General features: G+C 28.6%; 1 protein-coding gene across 1 annotated transcript in view; it reads left to right on the top strand.

Annotated features, from left to right (window-relative positions):
- The window catches only part of LOC111633870 (solute carrier family 25 member 46-like), a 32,839-nt gene extending 10,630 nt beyond the window's left edge, over positions 1–22,209 (top strand). The window contains exons 2-9 of the mRNA XM_023378505.1: positions 3,460–3,502; positions 4,137–4,214; positions 8,768–8,868; positions 9,390–9,446; positions 9,519–9,576; positions 9,772–9,993; positions 15,508–15,632; positions 21,896–22,209. Coding sequence (XP_023234273.1) covers positions 4,152–4,214; positions 8,768–8,868; positions 9,390–9,446; positions 9,519–9,576; positions 9,772–9,993; positions 15,508–15,632; positions 21,896–22,154 — 885 coding nt within the window. The 5' untranslated portion in view covers positions 3,460–3,502; positions 4,137–4,151 and the 3' untranslated portion in view covers positions 22,155–22,209. The remainder of the gene's footprint in view (positions 1–3,459; positions 3,503–4,136; positions 4,215–8,767; positions 8,869–9,389; positions 9,447–9,518; positions 9,577–9,771; positions 9,994–15,507; positions 15,633–21,895) is intronic.
- The last annotated feature ends 830 nt before the right edge of the window (positions 22,210–23,039 follow it).

Below are 23,039 nucleotides of genomic sequence, written 5' to 3'. Positions count from 1 at the left end.
CCTACAATTTTTTGTTTATAACGTAGTTTATACGGATTATTTTCAAAAAAATATACGTATTTTGGAAATGTTGAGTCGAATTAGTCTAGAATCGATTAATTTTATGAAAGAAAACCTTTCAAACAGCCGTAGTCAGTAAACTATGATTCCTACAAAATTGATTCATAAAGAACGGAACGTATCTACCGTCTTATAGGGGGATCTACTGTACTGTACAGACAATAGTAAACTCACTTTACCCGCCTAAACTCTCCATAGCGTGGTGCTGGATGGAGGAAAGTAGTTCGGCTGCCCGATGATGTTTTACCGAATTATAGGAGTTTTTTTACCAGGTTTGTACGGATACCGTCACAATTTTTTCGCCGTCATATAGGAATCCGAACTATAGGAACCTGTGTTATAGGGGGGTCGACTGTACATTAATTTGATTCTCTCTCACTTACTCTTACTTATTAGCAAATAAATTGCTTTTGTGAACATTAGTATATGATTCTACTGACTGATTAGCTACTATAAATCAAAAAATGTAGTTTAAAATAATCATTCTTATTTACTTTAAATATGCTGTATCAACAAAAAAAAAAGGTTTCACATACAGTATTTGCAGAAACAAAAGAGAAACTGCATATTGTCAGTTATTAAAAATAAACATCTTTAAAGTAACTCAAATTTGGATGAGTGATGATGTATTAGGAAAAAAAGCTAAATTTTTTTCTTTTATTTTTCATTCATTTTTTATGTGATATAGATAACTCCTGGCTGGAAGAATCTGATGCAGTACATATTGCAGTTGAATATTTTAAAACAGCTCAAAATTTAGCAGAATATTTATACATTAAATTGATAGATAATGACCTCCCCATTATGTGAAAGCAGTGCAAGGAAAGACTGATCTCCTTTAGGGGAAATGATGATTTCCATTAAATGTATGTATATGTGTACGTTTGTATATATACTGTTTAAACAGTATACAGGATTGTGATTTGCGAACTATTAAATAATAATTCTGTATACTGTTTAAACAGTATACAGGATTGTGATTTGTAAACTATTAAATAATAAATAATAATAATAATAATGTAAGGAAAGGTATTTTTCAAATTTTCATATTGATGAAATATTTCATGTAGTATTAGCTGTTGCTCTGGGTTGAGTTTTACCATTTTAAATAAGTGATTATAGTTTTAATAATGAGCTTATTTATATTAATCAAAACTGATTTTAATATTTTCTAGAGAAGTGACTTGGCATAGTTCCCTTAAGCAACTGTCGCAGCATTTGATTTTAAAAGGGTATTTATAAAATATGAAATCTTAAAACATTTCGTAAATATTTACGATTTANAAAAAAAAAAATGACATCAATAAATGAATTGCATTTATTTATTGCACAATTTGCATTGAAATATTTAATGTCACCACAAGTATTATGTCATGTGAGATTACTTTTTTATTTGCATTAAATTGGAATTTTATAAAGAAATATAATGTAAAAAATAATTCAGCACATGAATGTTTTTTCTCATTAAGTTTTTATAATTGATTGCCTTCAATCTTGGAAAATGTATAAAAATTAAAATCGAATTTTAATGCCAATTATGATCTAAATAAACAGATTTTAATTCAAATTTCTTTTGTAGTCAAAAACACTCTCTCATACCAAAATATATGAGAGGAACACCTTTTGAGAAAACAATCTTCCTTAACAGCTTGTTTATTTAGCCCAAAAATTATTATATATAATTCAGCTGTATGCAAAAAAAGTAAGTCAAGATATCCTATATTAATATGAAGACAATTGCTAGTGAGCCAATGAGTAGAAATAGCAGAATAGACTAACCCAACTTCACTGCATGTAACCGGTGTGCTGCTTCTCCAATGAAAACAGAGGACTATGCAAACATGTTTGAACCTAATGTGGTTCTTCTTCAGATGCTATGGAATTCTCTATTTGAATTTGAATTTTCGGTCGAAAATTAACTGCTGGCTTGGAAAATCTTTCTGGAATGTTGTCACATGTGACTTGTTACAGGCAGTGAAGTTGGGTTAGTTTATCTACTCCGGTGTTATAAATTTCTTTATAATTTATAGCAGAATAGGTTGAAATCCAAAGACACATTAACTGATTGTTGTCTAATTATGCATGACAATCTTCTTGTCATTTCTCTGGAGGAAAGGCAAGAAATTTTTATATTCTTATTTCTTTGTCTTGTACCATTATAAGGTAGGCAGGCACATAGTGGATTTTATTTTTCAAAGACTTGAACAAATTTTTATCCATGCTCTTCTATGGGGTATGGACAAAGTCTTTTCCAGATTTTTTTTTTTCCTTGTTAGACTTGTCTAAGGGATAAATAGTAGTAGCTTTCACTATAAATTTTTATAGCATTTTTATATTTTTAGCATATAGTAGATATGTTTCCAAAATTCTGTGTAAAAAAATTTCAATCCATTTGGAAAAATGAATATTGATTTCAGTAAAAATAATATAAATCAATTAATATAATAAATTTATATTATTTACACAAATTTTATTTTTTATTTGGCTTTCTCAATTAAAAGCAAGAGCTATTTTGGTGTTTAACATCAAATGACATACAAAAACTATTCTGCATTGAAAGAAATTGGAAGGAATGCAATTACAAACAGATCATCAAATTTGGAATGAAATTTCCTCCAAGTGTTTCAATTACAGGATAAAGTCAGAATGAAAGACCAATTGTTGCTAAATGCATTCGAGTAAATCATAAAAACAGCCAAGAATTAAAATCTACTTGAATGTGTATACGACTTTAAATTGCAAATTTAAAAAAATTTTTTGAAAAGAGCAATTTTCTAGAAAAGGAATTTTTTTTCTTTTAAAATTAAAATCAAATAAAGATATTTAAAAAGGCAGATTTATTGAAACAGATTAAAATAAGTTGTGTTAAAGAGAATTGTAAATGACTCCAATTTATTTATTTTAATTTGTCATTAAAAAATATATATANAAACTTGAAATTATTTAAAAGAGGCGATCCTATATCTTATACACAAAATGCCATACAGAAACTATTCTGCATTGAAAGAAATTGGAAGGAATGCAATTACAAACAGATCATCAAATTTGGAATGAAATTTCCTCCAAGTGTTTCAATTACAGGATAAAGTCAGAATGAAAGACCAATTGTTGCTAAATGCATTCGAGTAAATCATAAAAACAGCCAAGAATTAAAATTTACTTGAATGTGTATACGACTTTAAATTGCAAATTTAAAAAAATTTTTTGAAAAGAGCAATTTTCTAGAAAAGGAATTTTTTTTCTTTTAAAATTAAAATCAAATAAAGATATTTAAAAAGGCAGATTTATTGAAACAGATTAAAATAAGTTGTGTTAAAGAGAATTGTAAATGACTCCAATTTATTTATTTTAATTTGTCATTAAAAAATATATATATATATATTTTTTTTTTTTTTTCAGAAAATATACAGAAAGTCACTACAATTGGAATTAATGCAGTTAGGTAAGATGAATTTATGGTTACATAATTTATATTTTACATGTCTCATTCATCTGAATAGTTTTCTCTCTGCTACATTTAAAATGCAAATTTCTTTTTGCATAAAAGAAAATTTGTACAGGTTTGATTTATTTGAATGTTCAATTTGGTCTATAAATTGAATTGTAAATTCAGTACAGCATACAATTTGTTATTAAGTATTTAAGCAAATTTTATCTAAATCTGTAAATGAAAATAAACCGTTTGAGGATAATTCTTCTAATTTTGTTATGAAATTCTTTGATTTAATCACTGAAGTTTCGTGTGCCACAGTTACATGCAGTGATAAATTAGTATCAGCATATTATATTTAATTTTCCTTCATCATATTTGGTAGCAGGACTACTGAGTCAGTAAAAAAACACTCAACTCCGACTTTTGATAATTTTAGTAGGACGACTCCTGACTCCAGCAAAATTAAATACAGTCATTTTATTGGGGGCAGAGGTGCTCATTGGGGGGCACCCTACTCAGAACTCTGAAAGGAGCCCAGGGCATTTACCATAATAATTTTATAGTTAGTATTTTTAATATTTAACTTACATTAATATTTATTTGTATTAAAAAATAATAATTTTTAATATAATTTTTTTTATAGGTTCATAGAAAGTCAATGTATTATCATTTAACACCATTTACTCTCTTCCCAATAATGGTCAAATTGGAACGTCGCCAAGTAAGTCATATTTTTCTTTATAATACTTTTTTATTGATTTATTGAAAATTTTGAATGAAATTAGGATATTACCCTACTCAGTAAAGCTAAAAATAATTTGAAATAATTTGTTATAGAAATTAAAAAATCTTATTTGACATGTGTTTATGGTTATTTTATTTCTCCATATGCACGTAAAAACACACAAATACAAAGTAATTTTATTTAAAGGTAGTTAATTATCATGTTTTACTAATAATTAATTAATTAAACACACAAATTCACACCTAAGTGCTAATTACAGCAGTAAATGAACAAAAATAAACTTTAATTAATGTTCAAACGTTTTTGGCCATCTTTCAGAGACCCTCATCAGGAAAAATGCATAAAACAGAAAAAACAGTTCTATTTTTTGAAAGTTTTAGCTTTCGAAAATAGCTGTGTTCTAATTTTTAAACATTTAAACACTTTTGAATACAAAAATCATTACCTATTACAACATATAGCTTTTAGTTAAAAAATAATTTATTTATAAATAAATTCATTAATAATATATAATGGTGTTGTAAAAGTTAGCCGATGTTTTAACATATAAACGATGTTCAATAAGGAAAATTGTTTCCTTCACATTGCCTAAAGCTAAATGCATAATTACACATCAAAAGTTATCATCATGCTTTGAGGCATTATAAATAATACTTCCACGATTGTGGAACTGGAATATAGTTGGAGTTAATGCAACCTCCTTTCATGTTCGCTATATAAATTTCAAGAGCCTTCAACAAATGTAAGTCGTGTCGGTCAAAAGCCCTGTGTAAAAGAGTAGCTTCATTTCAACAAAGAGAAACCACAGGTTTGGTAGCATACTGGGCTAGTGCAGTATTATGGTTTCCCTTGGACACATATTTGTGGTTCCCTATTCTAGCTTCTAGTGATCTGTACGTGGATCTGATGTATGTTATACGTCTATTGAAATGTTCATCTTGCAATGGAATGCAGTACATTCCTGGTGCTTTTTCAGCTCTTATCTAATGCAAAAGTCAAATCCAATGACAAGAAAGGGTTTCTCCTTGTTGGGATGAAGCTACTCTTTTACACAGGGCTTTTGACCGACACGACTTATGTTTGTTGGAGGCTCTTGAAATTTATATAATGAGCATGAAAGGAGGTTGCATTAACTCCGACTGTATTCCAGTTCCACAATCATGGAAGTATTATTTACAATGCCACAAAGCATGATGATAATTTTTGATGCGTAATTATGCATTTAGCTTTAGGCTATGTAAAGGAAACAATTTTCCTTATTGAACATTGTTTATATGTTAAAACATTGGCTAACTTTTATAGCACCATTATATTATATTATTAACGAATTTATTTATAGCCTTTAGTTAAAAAAAATAATTTATTTANGTCTGTTTGAAAGAAGAAATGTTTAAAAACCGAAGCATTTATTATTAATTTAGCAGATGAAAATAAATATTAAAGTTTTCTACTCGGTTGTGATTATTTATTGATACATTATTAGGGAATTGGTACATTATGGAAAGGAGGTGGAAGCATTTTTATTGTTCGTGGTTTATCTGTTGCTGCTTTAGTTAAAAAAACTAATTTATTTATATGTTGTAATACGTAATGATCTTTGTATTCAAAAGCATTTAAATGTTTAAAAATTAGAACACAACTATTTTCGAAAGCTAAAACTTTTCAAAAAATAGAACTGTTTTTTCTGTTGTGTGCATTTTTCCTGACGAGAGCCTCTGAAAGACGGCCGAAAACGTTTGAACATTAAAGTTTATTTTTGTTCATTTACTGCTGGAATTAGCATTTAGTTGTGAATTTGTGTGTTTAGTATATAGTTTCAGTTTGTGTGTGCCAGTTTGTTTTTGTTTGATTTACTAATGATTATATTAGTGTTTGAATTAATTTCAATAATTTAGAATATTCTGAAAGTAAAGGTTTTGCCAGAGTTGGACTCAAATCTGCAAATTCTGTTTATTGTGCAGATATATTACCAGTTATGCTATCTGGAACTCCATCAATCTTTGCTTCCATACCAATTAATTTGATATATAATAACTGTACAGTTTATTTGCTGAAATAATCAAATATTGAGAAGCTTGATTTATAAATGTTTCATTTATTGTGTGCATAAAACTGTGTTTATATTTAAAGCAATTCAACTAATTATCAAAAGCTTCAAAATTTGCATGTTTTCTAATTTTTTCAGATGATTTTTAAGAATTTCACCAAATTAATGTATTATTCACTCTTGAATATTTGAATCAAATTCATGTAATTTTTTACTTTTCTTGTAAAGTTAATTCCTTGTTATATTTTGCATATTGGGAGACAAACCATATGAGCAATATATCAGATATAACCAATATATCTATCTACTTGTTTTATCTGTTTTAAATCTCCTGCCCTGGCTTACTTTATTGTAGGTTGTATTTCAGTTTCATTAAGATAATATTTCTTTGCCAATAGAAATTCAATGGCAGCTGATTTTTTAAAAATTATTGGCTAAAGTATTTTTTACATTGCTAGTTTCTTTCAAAATATATCTGAATGAATAATATAATGAGACATAATATAACAAGGCACTGCTGTAATTGTAGTTTTTTCAATTATTACTTCATTATTATATGTCTACTATAACTTAGTAGTAAATTGACAAAAAGCAAATATTAACAAAGAATGATCTTTAGATAGATACATAGATACAGTATATTGTTTAAAAGTTTTCTTTCAATATAAATCAGATGATAATTTTTTTAAATTTTCATATTATAGTTTTTGTTTAACCTGAAAGGTGGTGATAAATAATAAAATAGGCTATTTTTTGAAATATTTCTAGTTAAACAGACTTACTTATTAACAGAAAATATTAATACAATGCATAGTCCTAAATTCTTAATTAAAAGAAAAATTGTAATACTTTGTTACAAACTAAATTTTTATCTATATTTTAATACTATAAAATCATTTTAGATAATCTTGGTGATGATTTATTCCAATATTTTTCTTGAAGCTCCCTTTTTTTTCTGTTGATTATTTTTTGTTATATATTTTCACACTATATATAAGAAATGTCAGAAGTTCTTCAAAATGTTTTTGAAGAGGGAGAAATGGTCTTCACAATTTGAAATCGATCGAACACACACTGCTCGAATGCTTGTGTTAACGCACGCTATCTATCGTAGGATAAATGCCAGAAACCTTCGCGGGAGTGTATTAAAAAACTTTTCAAAGCTTTATGGCAATCGTACTACGCTAGAAACCTTCACAGGAGTATATTAAACAACTTCTCAAAGTTTCACGGCAATCGGATAAACGGTGTGGTAATGCATGAAGGACACACACATACATTCATTTTTATATATATAGACTAATAGCCTGGGATGCCCCCTAGTGGGCGTTATTTACAAATTGCCATTACCCGTTGAATGGGTTAATAGATATTAAAATATTACCTTATATTACCTTAACTATTTCAAACCTTATCGTCTTACGTAGTGATTCAAACCTATCTGGTTTTTCGTTATTCGCCCTCTAGTGAACATTACATGCATTCCGTGACGACAATAAATTCCTATTACAAATATACTGAATTATTTATATTGTTATATTGACCAAATAATAATTTATTGGCCAAATGAATAATAATAATTTATATTGTTAATTTAAATAATAATTAAAATTGTTAATTTAATTTGAATGTTTGAAATATGACACATGATAGGGGCGCCTCTAGTGTCCATTATCAAATGGTTACGGGACAGATGGACAGATACCTGTTGAATGGATTATATATATAGATGTGCATTTTGGGGATTTTTCAAACTGCATGTATTCTGTAAATCCATGAGATAGGGTCAATATTTTTACATTTCAGTTTCAGTGACTTTTCAAGTCTAGATATGAGTTGTTTAGTTGATTTTATGATTTTTAAGTTTGAAACATACATAAATTTGTTGTTAGCTGGATAAAAAAAAACTGAAGTATTTAAAGGAATGGAAAAGAATGTAGAGAGAATGTGATATTGTCAAAGAATATAGAACACTGATAAACACTAAAAACTTACTTGTTTTTGAAAATTAAACTGGTTTTCTGTAACTCAAATTCTTAATAATTCAGATTTCCCCCCTCTTTTGTTCAAATTATATTTTATATATAATGTAATATTTTCTTCAGTCACAAACACAACCGATACCAGTGTTGTGTAATTAAGAGAGAAAAATTTACCTAGCTTGTATACTTAATTTTTTGTTTCTGTTTAAAGTATGACTTAATTCGTTGCTTAATATAAACATTCCTCCTTCCAATAAACACCATTATGCAATGAAAGAAGAAATTATTATAAAGTACTCAGCAAATCACCAAACCTTAACAAAAAATAACACCTTATCTTTGCCAAGAAACAAATATATTTCTCAGCAAAGATAAGGTGTTATTTGTCTGTTTGAAAGAAGAAATGTTTAAAAACCGAAGCATTTATTATTAATTTAGCAGATGAAAATAAATATTAAAGTTTTCTACTCGGTTGTGATTATTTATTGATACATTATTAGGGAATTGGTACATTATGGAAAGGAGGTGGAAGCATTTTTATTGTTCGTGGTTTATCTGTTGCTGCAGAAACTGCATTATCAGAAGTTACATCTTTGCCCAGGTAATTTATATTTTATTTTTTAAAAAATATGCATATGAACCTTTTTTAATGATTTGAATGTTGTTTCATTAGAGTTAATAGGATTAATTTATTCATTTAGTTGTAAAAGATAATTGCTTTTCATTGATATGAATGCTTGTTAATATTAATTTTGGATGTCTTTTTTAATTTTTTCCATTTCACTAATATCACAAATTGTGATTGATTCCCTACCCCTCTATGCACTGCTTTCCAGTATTTAATTACAAAAATTTGTTTTCTCTGTAATTCATTACTAGCTATGATGAAGATCTAATAATAAATTTTTATATGTAAAATTTTAGATTTATAAATCATAAATAATTTAATTTCTGTTTTTGATACAGAAAAATGTATAGTTTTTTACTAATGGTGATAACCTTATATAATTCTCAAAATCACTTTAAACTTAACATGTTGAGTTTTACCATTTTAAATAAGTGATTATAGTTTTAATAATGAGCTTATTTATATTAATCAAAACTGATTTTAATATTTTCTAGAGAAGTGACTTGGCATAGTTCCCTTAAGCAACTGTCGCAGCATTTGATTTTAAAAGGGTATTTATAAAATATGAAATCTTAAAACATTTCGTAAATATTTACGATTTAAAATCTGTTTAATTATTTCAGATGTACATATGCTTTCCTAACACCATTTTTCTATTCAAGTTTGGTTGAAATAGTTCAAGTGCGTACACTTCATATTATATATGACATAGAGTAGGTAGCAAAACAAATATTGATATTAGTAGGATATTGAATTTACTTATTTTTAAAAAATGACATCTGAATTAATGTAAATATTCCAAACATTATTAATATTCTTCTAATTAAAATATAAAACTTTTTTAAAAGCTAAAGACTTTCTTTCCTGTTTTATTAGAGTGAAATTGCTAGTGAAAAACCTGGTGTTTTGGACTGTCTGAAAGAAGGATTATGCAGAGTTTTTCGTTGGGGAACTCCACAGTCTGCAAGAATGTTGCCAATATGGTTTTTGATAGTACCTACTGCTTTGCATGGTATCTTAAATTATGCTATTTCCTCATTAGTCAAATCTGTTCTAAGTTGGATATTAACTGTAAATTTGAAGAGGAGACAAGAAAAGGTAAATAATAATTTGAAATGATATATATTTATTATTTATATTAAATATAGTTAATTCTTCTCAATACAAATTTTAAATTAAATGAACATAACATTTACATATTTTTATAATTCAAAAATATTAAATTTTAAAAGTTAAAACTACTAAAAGGTAGTTTCTCTAGCCAAATATGGAAAATATATTCATATGTAACATGCCATAGGCCTGAATCTTTTAATTCTTAGAGAAATTGAAATTTAGGGAATTTGTTTTTGCAATTAGTGTCACGCATTAATAATGCTGTTGTGATTATACTTTTAAATCTTCACTTTCCAATACATTTTTTTTTTTATTGATTGAAAGTGTGAAAAAAAAATATTATCACTTTATGATTATATTGGGTTGGGGAAAAAGAAATTCATTATTTTTACGTTTATTTCAAGACTTTATTTAACATGGTTTGGATTGTCCGACTTGGGTCAAATATGCACCGTTTTGTTTTATAATTTGTTGCCATTTTAAAGGTAATTTCATAATTCCTATCTCATAGAAGCCCTGGTTCCTATTGGTGAAAAACGCCACTAAAAACTTTTTATATAATTCCTATGATAATTATCTTTCGATCTGAAGTAAGATCTAACAGGGAAATGGTCTGATGAGTCACAGTTTAAGACTTGAATTTCTGAACATAAGTTTACCAAAAGTTCCGAACATATTACTTAAATCAATTGTTGAGCTACCAGTAGTAGTTACACAAGTAAAATCAGATGGACAATCCCTTTCAATTCTTCCATTAAGAATATATAATTGAGCCTGCATCGTTAGTTTTAGAAGATAGTTACCCATTTTATTCTGCTTAACATCCTTGGATTTACGAATACAGTAGAACCTCCATTATCCGGACCTCCATTATCCGGATTTTCGATTATCCGGATTGTTCAAAATAAACAAAAATTTTACGAATTTGCTGATTTGCACTTGGCGAATTACGACAGTGTTTATGTACGTGATGGAATGCATAACTTTTTTTGTTTCAACAACGTCTCACCCAGCACAGTGGTCGTAAACTCTTATATATATTTTACGTAATAATAAAAATATAACTTGACATACGTATTTATAAATATTTATATTCAAATTACATCATTTCTATGACCAAGGGCGGCGTAAGGCATGGACGACGTGGGCCACCGCCTATGCCTCGCGGTCAGAAGGGCCTCGCGCCTCGAAGGTTTATGCATTACTTAAAAGCCGCGAACGCGACGAAAACATTTTACTCCTCATAAAACGATAAATACTTTGTCAAATTTTTATTCATAAAAATGCAGTTTCAACTGCTTTTTATTTTATAAAATCCGTCTTCTTGCGCCATCAGAGGGCCTTTTAAACAATAGGTAGTCTGTTAGCGTCGGTCAGTAGTAGTCCAAATTCAATATGAACGTTTGTTTCTTGAAAATTTGATCACGATTTAAATACAGTATTTACTTTTAATATTGCCGATATGTCATCGAAAAGAAAACGTGTTGTATTATCATTAAAAGACAAATTAAAGTATTTGTTTCAATTATCCGGATTTTTCCTTATCCGGACTACCTTCATCCCCAATTAGTTCGGATAATCGAGGTTCTACTGTATTTTGAATTTTTGTGTTCAGTTCTTTATATTGCAAATCGATAGACTGTGTAATGCGGGCATTTAAGTCACCAATAATAATAATGTAAGGAAAGGTATTTTTCAAATTTTCATATTGACGAAATATTTCATGTAGTATTTGCTGTTGCTCTGGAGGAACATATGTCAGTATTAGTACTAAGATTTTATTTTTCAAGGTAGCTATTTCTAATTTATTAATTAATAGATGCACAATTATATAATTATTACTTTTCTGAATGAATATAATTTCTCCCAGTTTTTTTTTATAAATAAATTTAGACCACCAAAAGGACGACCTGGTCCTGTTGGTTTTTGAGCCAATTGCGTAACAATATAATCTCATTGTTATTTTCATTGTCTTTAATCTGTGAATCAGAAAATGAGGTCATCCACATTTCTATAATGGCAAGTATATCTTTCCAACAAAAATATAAATTCACTAGTAAAAATTTTCTGTGAAAGACTTGGCAGTTCCAGTTAATAATTACAAAATGGGAATCTTTTTGATTGTAGACTTTATGATGTAAACTTTCAGATTTATCATATATGTCCGATAAAGAGCTCATCGGTTGAGTAACCATAGCATATGAATCTTTAAGAGAATAACTCTGATTGGCTGTAAGTCATTGTGGTTTAGTTTTAGATATAAAAAAAGGATTAAAGGAATCAGTAAATACCAAACCCTCCAAGACATTGCTATAAGTCAAGGAGTATTGACCCAATAATATACAATTACCGCAAAATTTAGGATTTTTACCTTTTTTCTTAATTCATATAAAAAAGGAAGTAATTGTTTGCGTCGTAATCTAGATCTCTTGGTAAGGTCCTGTGCAATTTGAGTATCTTTCCATTCATTCAATAAATTTTGCTGTTTCATTTTAATAAAACTGGAATATATGTAATCTCGAATCTTAGTATTTTTAAAAATTAACTTAATAGTTGGGTATTTAGATTTAGTCATTGGAATTACTGCTATAAAATCATCCAATGTAATTTCTTGTAATTTTAATGTTGAATTAATTAAATTATAAATTTCTAATTTAGTGGGACTTATTTTACTGTGATAATTATATACAGTAGAGTGTCAATTATCCGAAAGTCAATTATCCAAAACGTCAATTATCCGAAAGAATTCCAGTCGGCAAATTTAAATTTTCACCAGTGCTGTGGTGCTGCAATCTTTGACTATGTCTTGGGCTACTCAAATATTTTACGTTTTTGATACTAAATTAACTTGTTATGTATATGAAACGGAGTCGGAGTCGGATGGTAAGGAAAAGTTGGAGTTGGAGTCGGTAGATTTTTACACGACTCCACAGCCCTGTATTTTATATAAGCAACATAATTCATAATGAAGTTGAGATGATGGTTTAAAATAAATAGGGAAAAACACTTAATGCATCATAGAAAATTGATAAATATTTTGATGTAATTTGATTTTAAAAAGTAACACCCCTCTCTTATAAATTAAGAAAGCATTAAAAACAAGACTAAAATACAAAAAAAGAAACTTATAAATTGTATAAAGATTTGGTATGTAATTTTTTTATCATTTTACATTGATAATAAATTAATGTTTTAATAAAAGGTAATATTTTGGAAACGTAATGTTTTTAGAATGAAAAATAGTGTGTTCTGTTAGAGTAAAAATATATTACAAAGCATATAAATATCATAATTCAAACTTAAAATACTTTTATTAAATATTTTACTCATGTTTTTGAGAATTATTAATGCATTTCAAAGACATGTTTTAATAAACAGAAGTAAGTTTGACTTTTCATCTAGATGTATTATTACAAGTTTATATAATGACGTGATAGTACTAGGTATGTTACCTTACAGTGAATACTTTTCCTGGAGATTGTTTTAAAATTAATTATTTAGGTTTTTCTTGTGTTCTATTAGTCTGTTTTGTAAAATTATGCAGACAGTTTTTTTTTTCCAACTGCATAATATATAATAAAGAAATTTCTTTTATGTATGAGTTCTATAGCCCATTTATATCTTGAAAATGAGCATATTCCTAGTCATTGTTTATAGAACAAATAAATTTTATATTTGTGTTAAAACAGACTTCAGGTAATTCTTAAGTTGGAACTATCAGAAAAGCTTTCAGTCACACTTTTGGCAATTATAATCATTCTAAATTGCATATTTGCCTTGTATCATAGCAGAGAAACTCTTCATACTCTGTTCTATTTTGTTACCAATAAGGTCAGATGCAAATCTTATAAAACAGATCCTTTCCATCTGCTGTCTGGACCAGATTTCATGTATTAGTTTTACCTTTGTTAATTTCTTAGCCATTCCTGTTCTCAACATTTTATTATTGTTACTATGAATATTTCTGCTATATTGGGATTAACTATAACCTTTCAACAACAAATAAATGAAACCATGAGTTTTATTTAAAATTAAAATATATTTGTTTCTTTGCAGACACACTAAGGTGACATATATCAACACTTGGCAACAAGTGTTGATATATGTCACCTTAGTGTGTCTGCAAAGAAACAGCTTAATAACAACAACACGGTTTCATCAGAATCAAATTAAAATATATATATATACAGTGGTGATATTCAGCGGGTTCGCACAGGTTCGGCCGAACCCGTTGTTAACATTTTCAAAGTTTTCCGAACCCGTTGTTAAACACACGTAACATTTCTCGGTGGTTTTGTTTCTTTTAAAAAATATATTAAAAAATACGTATTATACTCTGTAACACTACTAAACTAGAGCCTTATACCCCGTTCGCCATGGTGCAACATCCATCGACCGTTTCAATCTCGACTGAAATGAGATTTAATCGCGATCGACTCGAGAGTTCTTGAAACTAGGTCCAGTCATACGAGAGATCCCACAATCCCACGCGCGCGAGAAAATACAAGATGGCTGCGGAACACGTGTTGGGCTATCGACAGCGAAATAAAAAAGATATTGTATCTTGAGAAACGATGACATCTGTCTATTATTATAATAATACCTAATGATAAAATAAATGATTTAGAAAAGTTTTTTCTTGAGAAAAAGTCATAGGGAAAGCAGTTAACTCCTTGGGACTCTAGCAATTTTTGATATTAATGTAATTAAACATAAAAAATACTTAAAACTGAAAAAACGAAAGAAATGCGTTAATTTTGAAGAAAAAGCTTCAGATTTTATTTTCCTTTGTCTCGTCTTTCTGTGAAATCTTACGCTGATGAGTCATTGTTTAAACAGCTGGATGACCTTGAACACAGCTGGAGTCCGATTTTCCGGGACATTCTCATAGAAGTCTCGGGAGGCGATAGGTTTATAGTAGGGTGAATACTAGTTGGCCGTATATTTTTAAATATTTTTAAAAAATTAAAATTTTTATTGCGATTTCCGACCCCCCGACTTAATTAAACTTATATATAATAAAATCTATTAATTAAAAAAATTTAGAAACTATCGGAGGTCGTTTTTGACATCAGAAACTAGCTTTAAATAACTTTACCGAAGTAAAATCCGTGCGCTACAACTTTAGAACGATGAATGAAATTTGATATCAAACTCCCATTAAAAAACAATTAAAAAGCAATTAAGGGTGAATCGTGCGTCATTAAAGGTAAATTAAAATCGCGATAAAATTTTTTCGCACGGGAAAAAAATTTTGAAAAAATTTGGAGACTTAAAAAACATTTCAAAAATAAAAAAAAAACAAAACATTTTTAGGGGGTCCAAACGCCCGTGTTTTATTAACGCTATGTAACTTGCCCGAGATATCTCGGGCTTGGGGCTTAGGAAACATTTTCTGTTAGCGAACCCTTTGTTAAATATTTCGAATATCACCACTGTATATATATATATATATTCTTAAATCTTTTAGATTTTAATTTGTGTTTGTTTGTTTAGTTAGGAATAGCTAATAAAGGAGGATTTTACACAGTTGATCAACAAATGTGTCAAATCACTGCAGCTTTTGCTGGGAATCTTGTTGCAGATGTGGTTTTATATCCATCAGAAACAGTTCTTCACAGGTATTTATATATTTTTAATATTACTAAAAAAATTTATTTAAATAAAATTATATTTATTTCATTAAATTCTAACTTAAAGTTATTAAATAAATATTTTTTGAATACAGAAGAGTTTATTCTTTTCATTATAATAATTTACATAATTAAAATTACACTTTCAATTATATTTGAGTTTATTTCTTAATCTTTCAATAAAGAGAGAATAAAAAGGTATTGATTATGAAGATTAATTTGTCCACAACACAGACATTTATATATTTAAAATTTTAGTACACTGGAAAAACTGAAGAGGAATGTGTAGAATGCCTCTTAGAACGAGGTCTGCAGGACTAGACAAAAAAAAAAAAAGACAAGTCAGCTTGACAAATATACTAGGCTTTTAATCCTTTCCTGTTGACAAATCACAATATATACATAGAACGTAAACTATCACGCGATTGACAATTTCCAATGCACATCTAATAACAATATAATATTTCACATGTTTTCACATTCCTCTCTCTTTCATCCTCTCCTTTCAGGGGCTCACAGCATGTGACAAAAAATCAAAAGGTGTGTAACACAACATAAAAAATAAACTTACTCACGACACTTTTTTTACCACATATAAATAATGGAAAAGAAAACTAATACATTCGGGCGAATCTCCCACCGATCTTCTTTTCCTTGAGTATGTTCTATATTGACATTAAAGTGTCCTTGGTTGGATGGAAATGGATTTCTGTCCCATCGGCCTCTTCCCTTAGTTCTCTCATGCTCGCCACCTCAATCTCTTATTGTTCACAGGTAACCAGAACAAAGCAACGGGGGGAAAAAAGGTTCCTTCCACATGCGAATCATGACCTTTTATACCAAGCCAAGCAGATATCCTCCCCCATGTGACCTCTGCTGGCCAATCCAGTTGCCAACATAATGTGAACTGGAAAAAGGAGGTATCATGAATGAAAACAAAGGGGTCGAGGGAAAGAATGAAACACAAAAATACGTAGTTGCAAAGCACTACAAATGTTCTAAAAACTTTCAGGTACATTCAAAATGCATTTTTATTTAACCAGATGGTTTTAACACAAATTACACAGATAATTTTAATTAAGAAAATTTATTTGTTTTTTAAATAGAAGATTTTTGACTTGTTGAAAGATTTTTAAGAAATAAACTCAAATATAATTGAGAGTAACTTTTAATTATAATTAAAAAAATTGCTGAAACAAAGATTAGAATAAGTTACATAATAAATAGTCAAAATACAAACTGTCAGAATTTAAACAACAAAATTTAATTTATGAGTACAGGAAATCTTCATTTGATTTGAACTCAGTTCGAAATCCTGTTAGTTCATAACTGTACTTTTGTCTTGGCCAGGGATATAGAAGTTTGTGTGTTCAGGAATTTGATTAGTTTGAAATACAGTAGAGCATCGATTATCTGACCCCCAATCAACTGTCACATTGGTTAACTGACTGCATTCTAGTCAGCAAATTCAAATGTTCACTGGTGATGCAGTGCTATAATATTTGGCTGTCTTGGCAACTTTAATATTATTTTCGTTAAATTTTTGGTGTTTTAGCTGGCAACACTAGCTCGACCATGAAAGGGATGCCAGTATTTAAACGAGGCTTAATTTTCTAATTATGAGTGGTTGTTTGTTTTGTAAGCAATAAAACAATTTAAAAATAATTTTTAACGACAAAATAACGACGATTATTATTTTAAAAAAATTTTGTTAGGCTTAACATCAATGAAAATTCAACGTAAAGTAGGTTAATAGCGATATACTAATTACGTGAGATATAATAATATACTATACTAATAATGTATTTTTTCATACTTTTCGGTTATCCGTTTTTTCAGTTATCCGACCAACCCCAGTTCCCAATTGAGTCAGATAATCGATGCTCTACTGTATGGCTACTATGTAACTCGAAATGAAAATTCTGCCCAAACTGTGATGTGCCTGCATTAACTCATTCATTTAAATTAAAGTGCTTCCATGCTATAAGAGAATAAAAGACCAAGAACAACTCTAATTTGGTCAATATGATTTTCCTGTTACAGTAACACATTTTCAGATGTCATCTTACCCATGGACAACTCTCTTTTATCTCGTAAAACACAGCTGGTTTTTGGGATTGCAAAATTGAGCTACAAGTAACAGATTGAGATATTTGTAGGACTTTAGGCTACCAATTAAACACACTTAGAACACCTTTTAAATGTGCAGCTGTATTTATTAAATTCTAATGTTTTCAGTCATATTTAATGACATTTATCAAGAATAAAAACAGAAAAAATTGAACTCTGAGAAAATTTGAATTAACGATACATGAGTTTTGGAACATTTTTAAAAGGATATTCTATGGGAATAAAGGCTGTCATTATATAAGCACAGTAGCTATTAGAATGTTAAAAAATAATATGACATTCAAGATATAAAATAACAGTAAAAATAACAATAAAAAAATACAAACAGACATAAAGTACCAAACATAAAGAATGTGTTGATCAAATACATTAACTTAAGTATGTTGCCGCTTTGCTACCATTCTTTACGCTTAAAATATGCTTGATCACCAGGCTGCCGATAGTTTGCTTGCATCTTGGAAGTTGATAGCTAGTCTTTTTTGGCTGGTTTTGCAGATATGCCAGGCTTCAGCGTACCAGGAGGTGCTTTTTGTCGCAAACTATTTGTATCAATCTTGCATGGTCCCATTTAGCTTTGACCTCTTGGGGGTCAGCTAAGATGTAAGTTGCCAGCGCTGTGCACGGCTGTTCACGTCTTATGTTTCTCTGGTGTTCTTACAGCCTTTCCTTGAAGGATCTTCCGGTGGCTCCGATGTAGAACATCTTATTCTGCAACCGTGTCTCTGTAACAGGGATTCTGTAGACTCCTGGAAGAGAGTTCTTGTCCAAGGCATTTTTGTCTGCCCTTAGCAATTGGTAAATAGTAGAATTCCTTTTATATTTGTAAAAAAGTTTTGTTTTTAGAATTTTGCCGGATGATAATTTATTTTAATCACAAAAGACAGTCTGTCCAAAAATTATTTTTTGAAACCACCATTTATTCTGATCATGTGTTCCAGAACACCATTGACAACCCGACCTTTCTTTGTAGCCTTTATATTCACTTGATAAATGCGCTGTTAAATGTAAATTTTGGCCTTATCCCTCTGGTGATGAATTACTTGTAAAAAAGGACTGAAATTCCCTAACTGGAAAGGATGCAAGTTCAAGACGTCTGTAAGGCCGCCAGTTCCAATTCTTTACTTTTAATGTTTTAATTGGATATTTTTGTGTGTTTTTTAAAAGAATGTTTTAGCCTGATGACCTAGTAGCCTACAAAGAAAGGTTGGGTTGTTGATGGTGTTCTGGAACACATGATCAGAATAAATGGTGGTTTCAAAAAATAATTTTTGGACAGACTGTGTCTTTTGTGATTAAAATAAATTATCGTCCGTTCCTTTTATATATTATTCTTTTGTTTGTAGTGGCTCCTATTTGCCTATAGATGCTGCTCAGTGAGGCCTTATATTCCATCAGTGTGAACTCTTCTGTATTTTGTAAATTTCACAACGTGCTGTGTGTCTTAACTTGGCTATTAACTTAATATTAACCCCATACCTCTTAGCTAGTTTATTGATATAACACAGCTCTTTGTTTCTGTCTTGGGTACTGCTGCAATGTGAGTAAGCTCATGCGATGAGTGCCCAGAATGCGGCTAGTTTATACGTTGGTGGGTTGTGCAAATTCCATGGGAAAAAAATCGGGTTGTACATAGGCTTTCTATAGACTTTACAACTTGACAGCAAAGGGGAGTTTTTTCCTAAAGTCTATAGAAAGCCTATGTACAACCCGATTTTTTTCGTAAAGTAAAGTATCAGCAGCCTGGTGATCAAGCATATTTTAAGCATCAAGAATGTTATCAAAGCGGCAACATACTTAAGGGTTCTACCCTTAAGTTAATGTATTTGATCAACACATTCTTTATGTTTGGTACTTTGTCTGTTTGTATTTTTTTATTGTTATTTTCATTTTTACGGTTATTTTATAAGTTGAATGTCATATTATTTTTTAACGTTCTAATAGCTACTGTGGTTATATGATGACAGCCTTTATGTAGAGATGACACTCTTTATTCCCATAGAATATCCTTTTAAAAACGTTCCAAAACACATGTATCGTTAAATCAAATTTTCACAGTTTAATTTTTTTCTGTTTTTATTCTTGATAAAGGTCATTAAATATGACCAAAAATGTTAGAATTTAATAAATATGGCTGCACATTTAAAAGGTGTTCTGAGTGTGTTTTAATTGGTAAGAAATGCCATCTACAATGAGTTCTTTAGGCTACTGCATTTGCGTGACATACTACTAGTTTGTAGCCCAAATTATTTTTAAAGTGGACATTTTGAGGAATTCTGCTTTACATTTTATAAAAACTATCTGGCAACCTCACCAGGTTGCCAGATAGTTTTTATAAAATTAATAATTAATGAATCAATCTTGCATGGTTCTTGCCAGACATGTGCTGTTTACCTGCAGTTTATTTATATTTTTACTATTATTAATTAATAATTAATGAAAACAGCATTTGGCATATTGTACAAGAAATATGTAATTGCGGATAATTTGAAGTCTTGATTATTTTGTCACTTGAATTTTGAACTAACAAGGATTTCCTGTATCTATCAAAACTTCATATATACAGGTTGATTTTTAATTTACAAACTTTAAATTGCTTCTTAATAATAGTCATTATCGTCACTCTGGTATTGATGATTCTTTTTTTTTATAATATATTATAAAAAATTTTTATGAAATTAGGATTATTTCAATACAGTGCTATTCAATATAATTTTTAGTATATTTATGAAATTACTTGTCAACTTTATCATCATCAACCAATAATAATTTAATTTCCATTGTATGAGCCAAGAAATAATCTTGATTCCATCATCTATTTTCTTCTATTATTTAAAAGTTTAAAAATTGCTAAGAAAAATATACATAATTGATAAACAATATTTATTATTATTTTTTTTATTTTGTTTGTAAATGACTCTGCTCTTCTACATTATAAATTTTATTATAGTATTAACTTTTATATTAGAATTTTAAAATTTAGCCTACAGTATATATTTCATTAATGACAGGAGTATTGAATTTTCGATTTATAACTTTATTATTTTTTTTAGTAAACAATCACAAAATTTTGTGATGATTTTTTAATTTTTTTAAATAAAATGCAATTGGAAAACTTATTTATTTATTCCAAAATCAGATTATTATTTTGTCCAAAATATGAACTGCTATTAAAATTTTTATTATGATGAAAAGTGATACTTAAATTAAAAGTGACTTGTAGAATAATTATAAATTGCTTTTTAAAGCTAACATTAAAAATTTAAGCCATTTTAATGATGATTTAGAACGTTATTACTTGCCATTAATAAAATATTTTTTGTGTAGAATTAGAATCATTTTCAAAAGAAAAGTGTTAAGACAAATTAAATAAATATAATGTTTTTTATTTATTTCACTATTTTAAATTTGCATCAATTTGTTTCACTTTCTATTTGAATTAGAATTAACAATATTTAATATTTTTCCTTTTTTATAGAATGCCAAATTTATGAAGTGTAGATTCGACTCCCCCCCCATAACACTGTTGATAATTCCGTTTTATATGAATTCCATGTTGTACGAGTCACTTAGATTTTACAAATACATGTGCCATTCACAGCCTGGCACATGTATTTGTAAAATCTGAGTGACTCATACAATATGGAATTCATATAAAACGGAACTATCAACAGTGTTATGGGGGGTCAACTGTACTTTGTTATATAACTCCAACATATAAACTGTTGGAGGAAATGACTGGATAGTTTTTACGGGAACAAAATATACCAAAATTACTAGAATAACTCCCAAAAAAATTTGCAAAAGTACACACAGTAAAAATTCTTTATTCATTTGTTGGGGGGAACTTCTAGAGCATTCATATATAAAAGCAAATCCTTATCTTATATTAACAAGTCTTGACTTGATTAGTGTAATGCACTGCTGACAAAGTACTCCTGTTAGCATTATATGTAACTGATGTTAATGAAATAACAAAACTTTTCAATTTTAGTATAGAAATAATCATAATTTTTATTTCTTCAAATTTTTAAAGTGTGAAATTTTTAGATATTAAAATTCTTTCATAGAACTATAAATATTGTCTTTAGAAAGTAAATATCAATATATTTTTCTTTATTTAGGTTATACTTGCAAGGGACAAGAACTATTATTGATAATCTTGACACCGGAACTTCAGTTACACCAGTCATCTCAACCTATCAGGGCGTGTTTGACTGCTTCCATACAATTGTACAAGAAGAGGGTGCCGCTGGGCTTTACAAAGGTTTTGGCGCTCTGATATTGCAATATTCCATTTATGGGATGTTGTTAAAAATTACCAGAATGTTAATTTTGCAAGTGAATTGTGCATTTAATAATGAAACAAAAAGACAAGATTAAGTCAGAATTACTTTTTTTTATAACTTTGTTATAAAATATTTAAACTTTTTAGTATTCATTTTAAATAAAAAATTTTTTGTAATTTTTTGAAAATGTATATAAAATTAACAAAATGACTTAAGGAAAATAAATTGATGAATTTGCATTAAATTTTAATTATTATTATGATTTTTTTTAGAAAGAATTTATTCTGTATTTGTGTTAATTAATGATGATATTTCAATTAAAACAAAATCAGGTTTGAGTAATTCTACTTCATAAACAAAAATCAGTGTCTTAATGTATTTTCTGCATTAATGTAAGTTCGTATATCATATATTTTGATAAATTTTGAAAAAATATAAAATTTAAATAAATTGTCAGCATATTTATTCTAGTAAGTTACCTTATTTCATAATCTGTCAACATATTTAATTGATATGATTCTTTTTAATTTTGTAACATGTTATATTTACTGTTTATATATTGAGCTTTCTTTAAGATAGCTGCTTTAAGATCGTTCATAATAACAGATAGGTATGTAAATCATGTTTTCAACTATAATTACAGATGTCCAATCAAATTAATCACAGATATAAACAATTATGCAATATTTATTTGTTGTTTATTTTTATACATATTTGCAAATCATTTAATTTTTGACTGTTCAATGCTATATTTCATATTTATTCACTCACAAATCCAGTATACAAGTTTAGATTCAGGTCTTACTGTAGGCTTTTGTTTCTAGATTATAAAATTAACAAACTTCTACGCACTATTGATATAAATCATCTATGACATCAGAATGGTGTTGGATTATCAACATTTTTGCATATTTGCAAAATTAAATAAGTTACATGCAGTCTAAACTTGCAGATGTTACTGTACATTTTGTACCAGTGC

The sequence above is a fragment of the Centruroides sculpturatus genome, unplaced genomic scaffold (genome assembly GCF_000671375.1).
Source record: "Centruroides sculpturatus isolate CEXI.00-Female unplaced genomic scaffold, Cexi_2.0 scaffold804, whole genome shotgun sequence".
Classification (NCBI taxonomy): Eukaryota; Metazoa; Arthropoda; class Arachnida; order Scorpiones; family Buthidae; genus Centruroides; species Centruroides sculpturatus.
The sequence above is the reverse complement of the archived record's forward strand: the minus strand, read 5'-3'. Positions and strand labels throughout refer to the sequence as shown.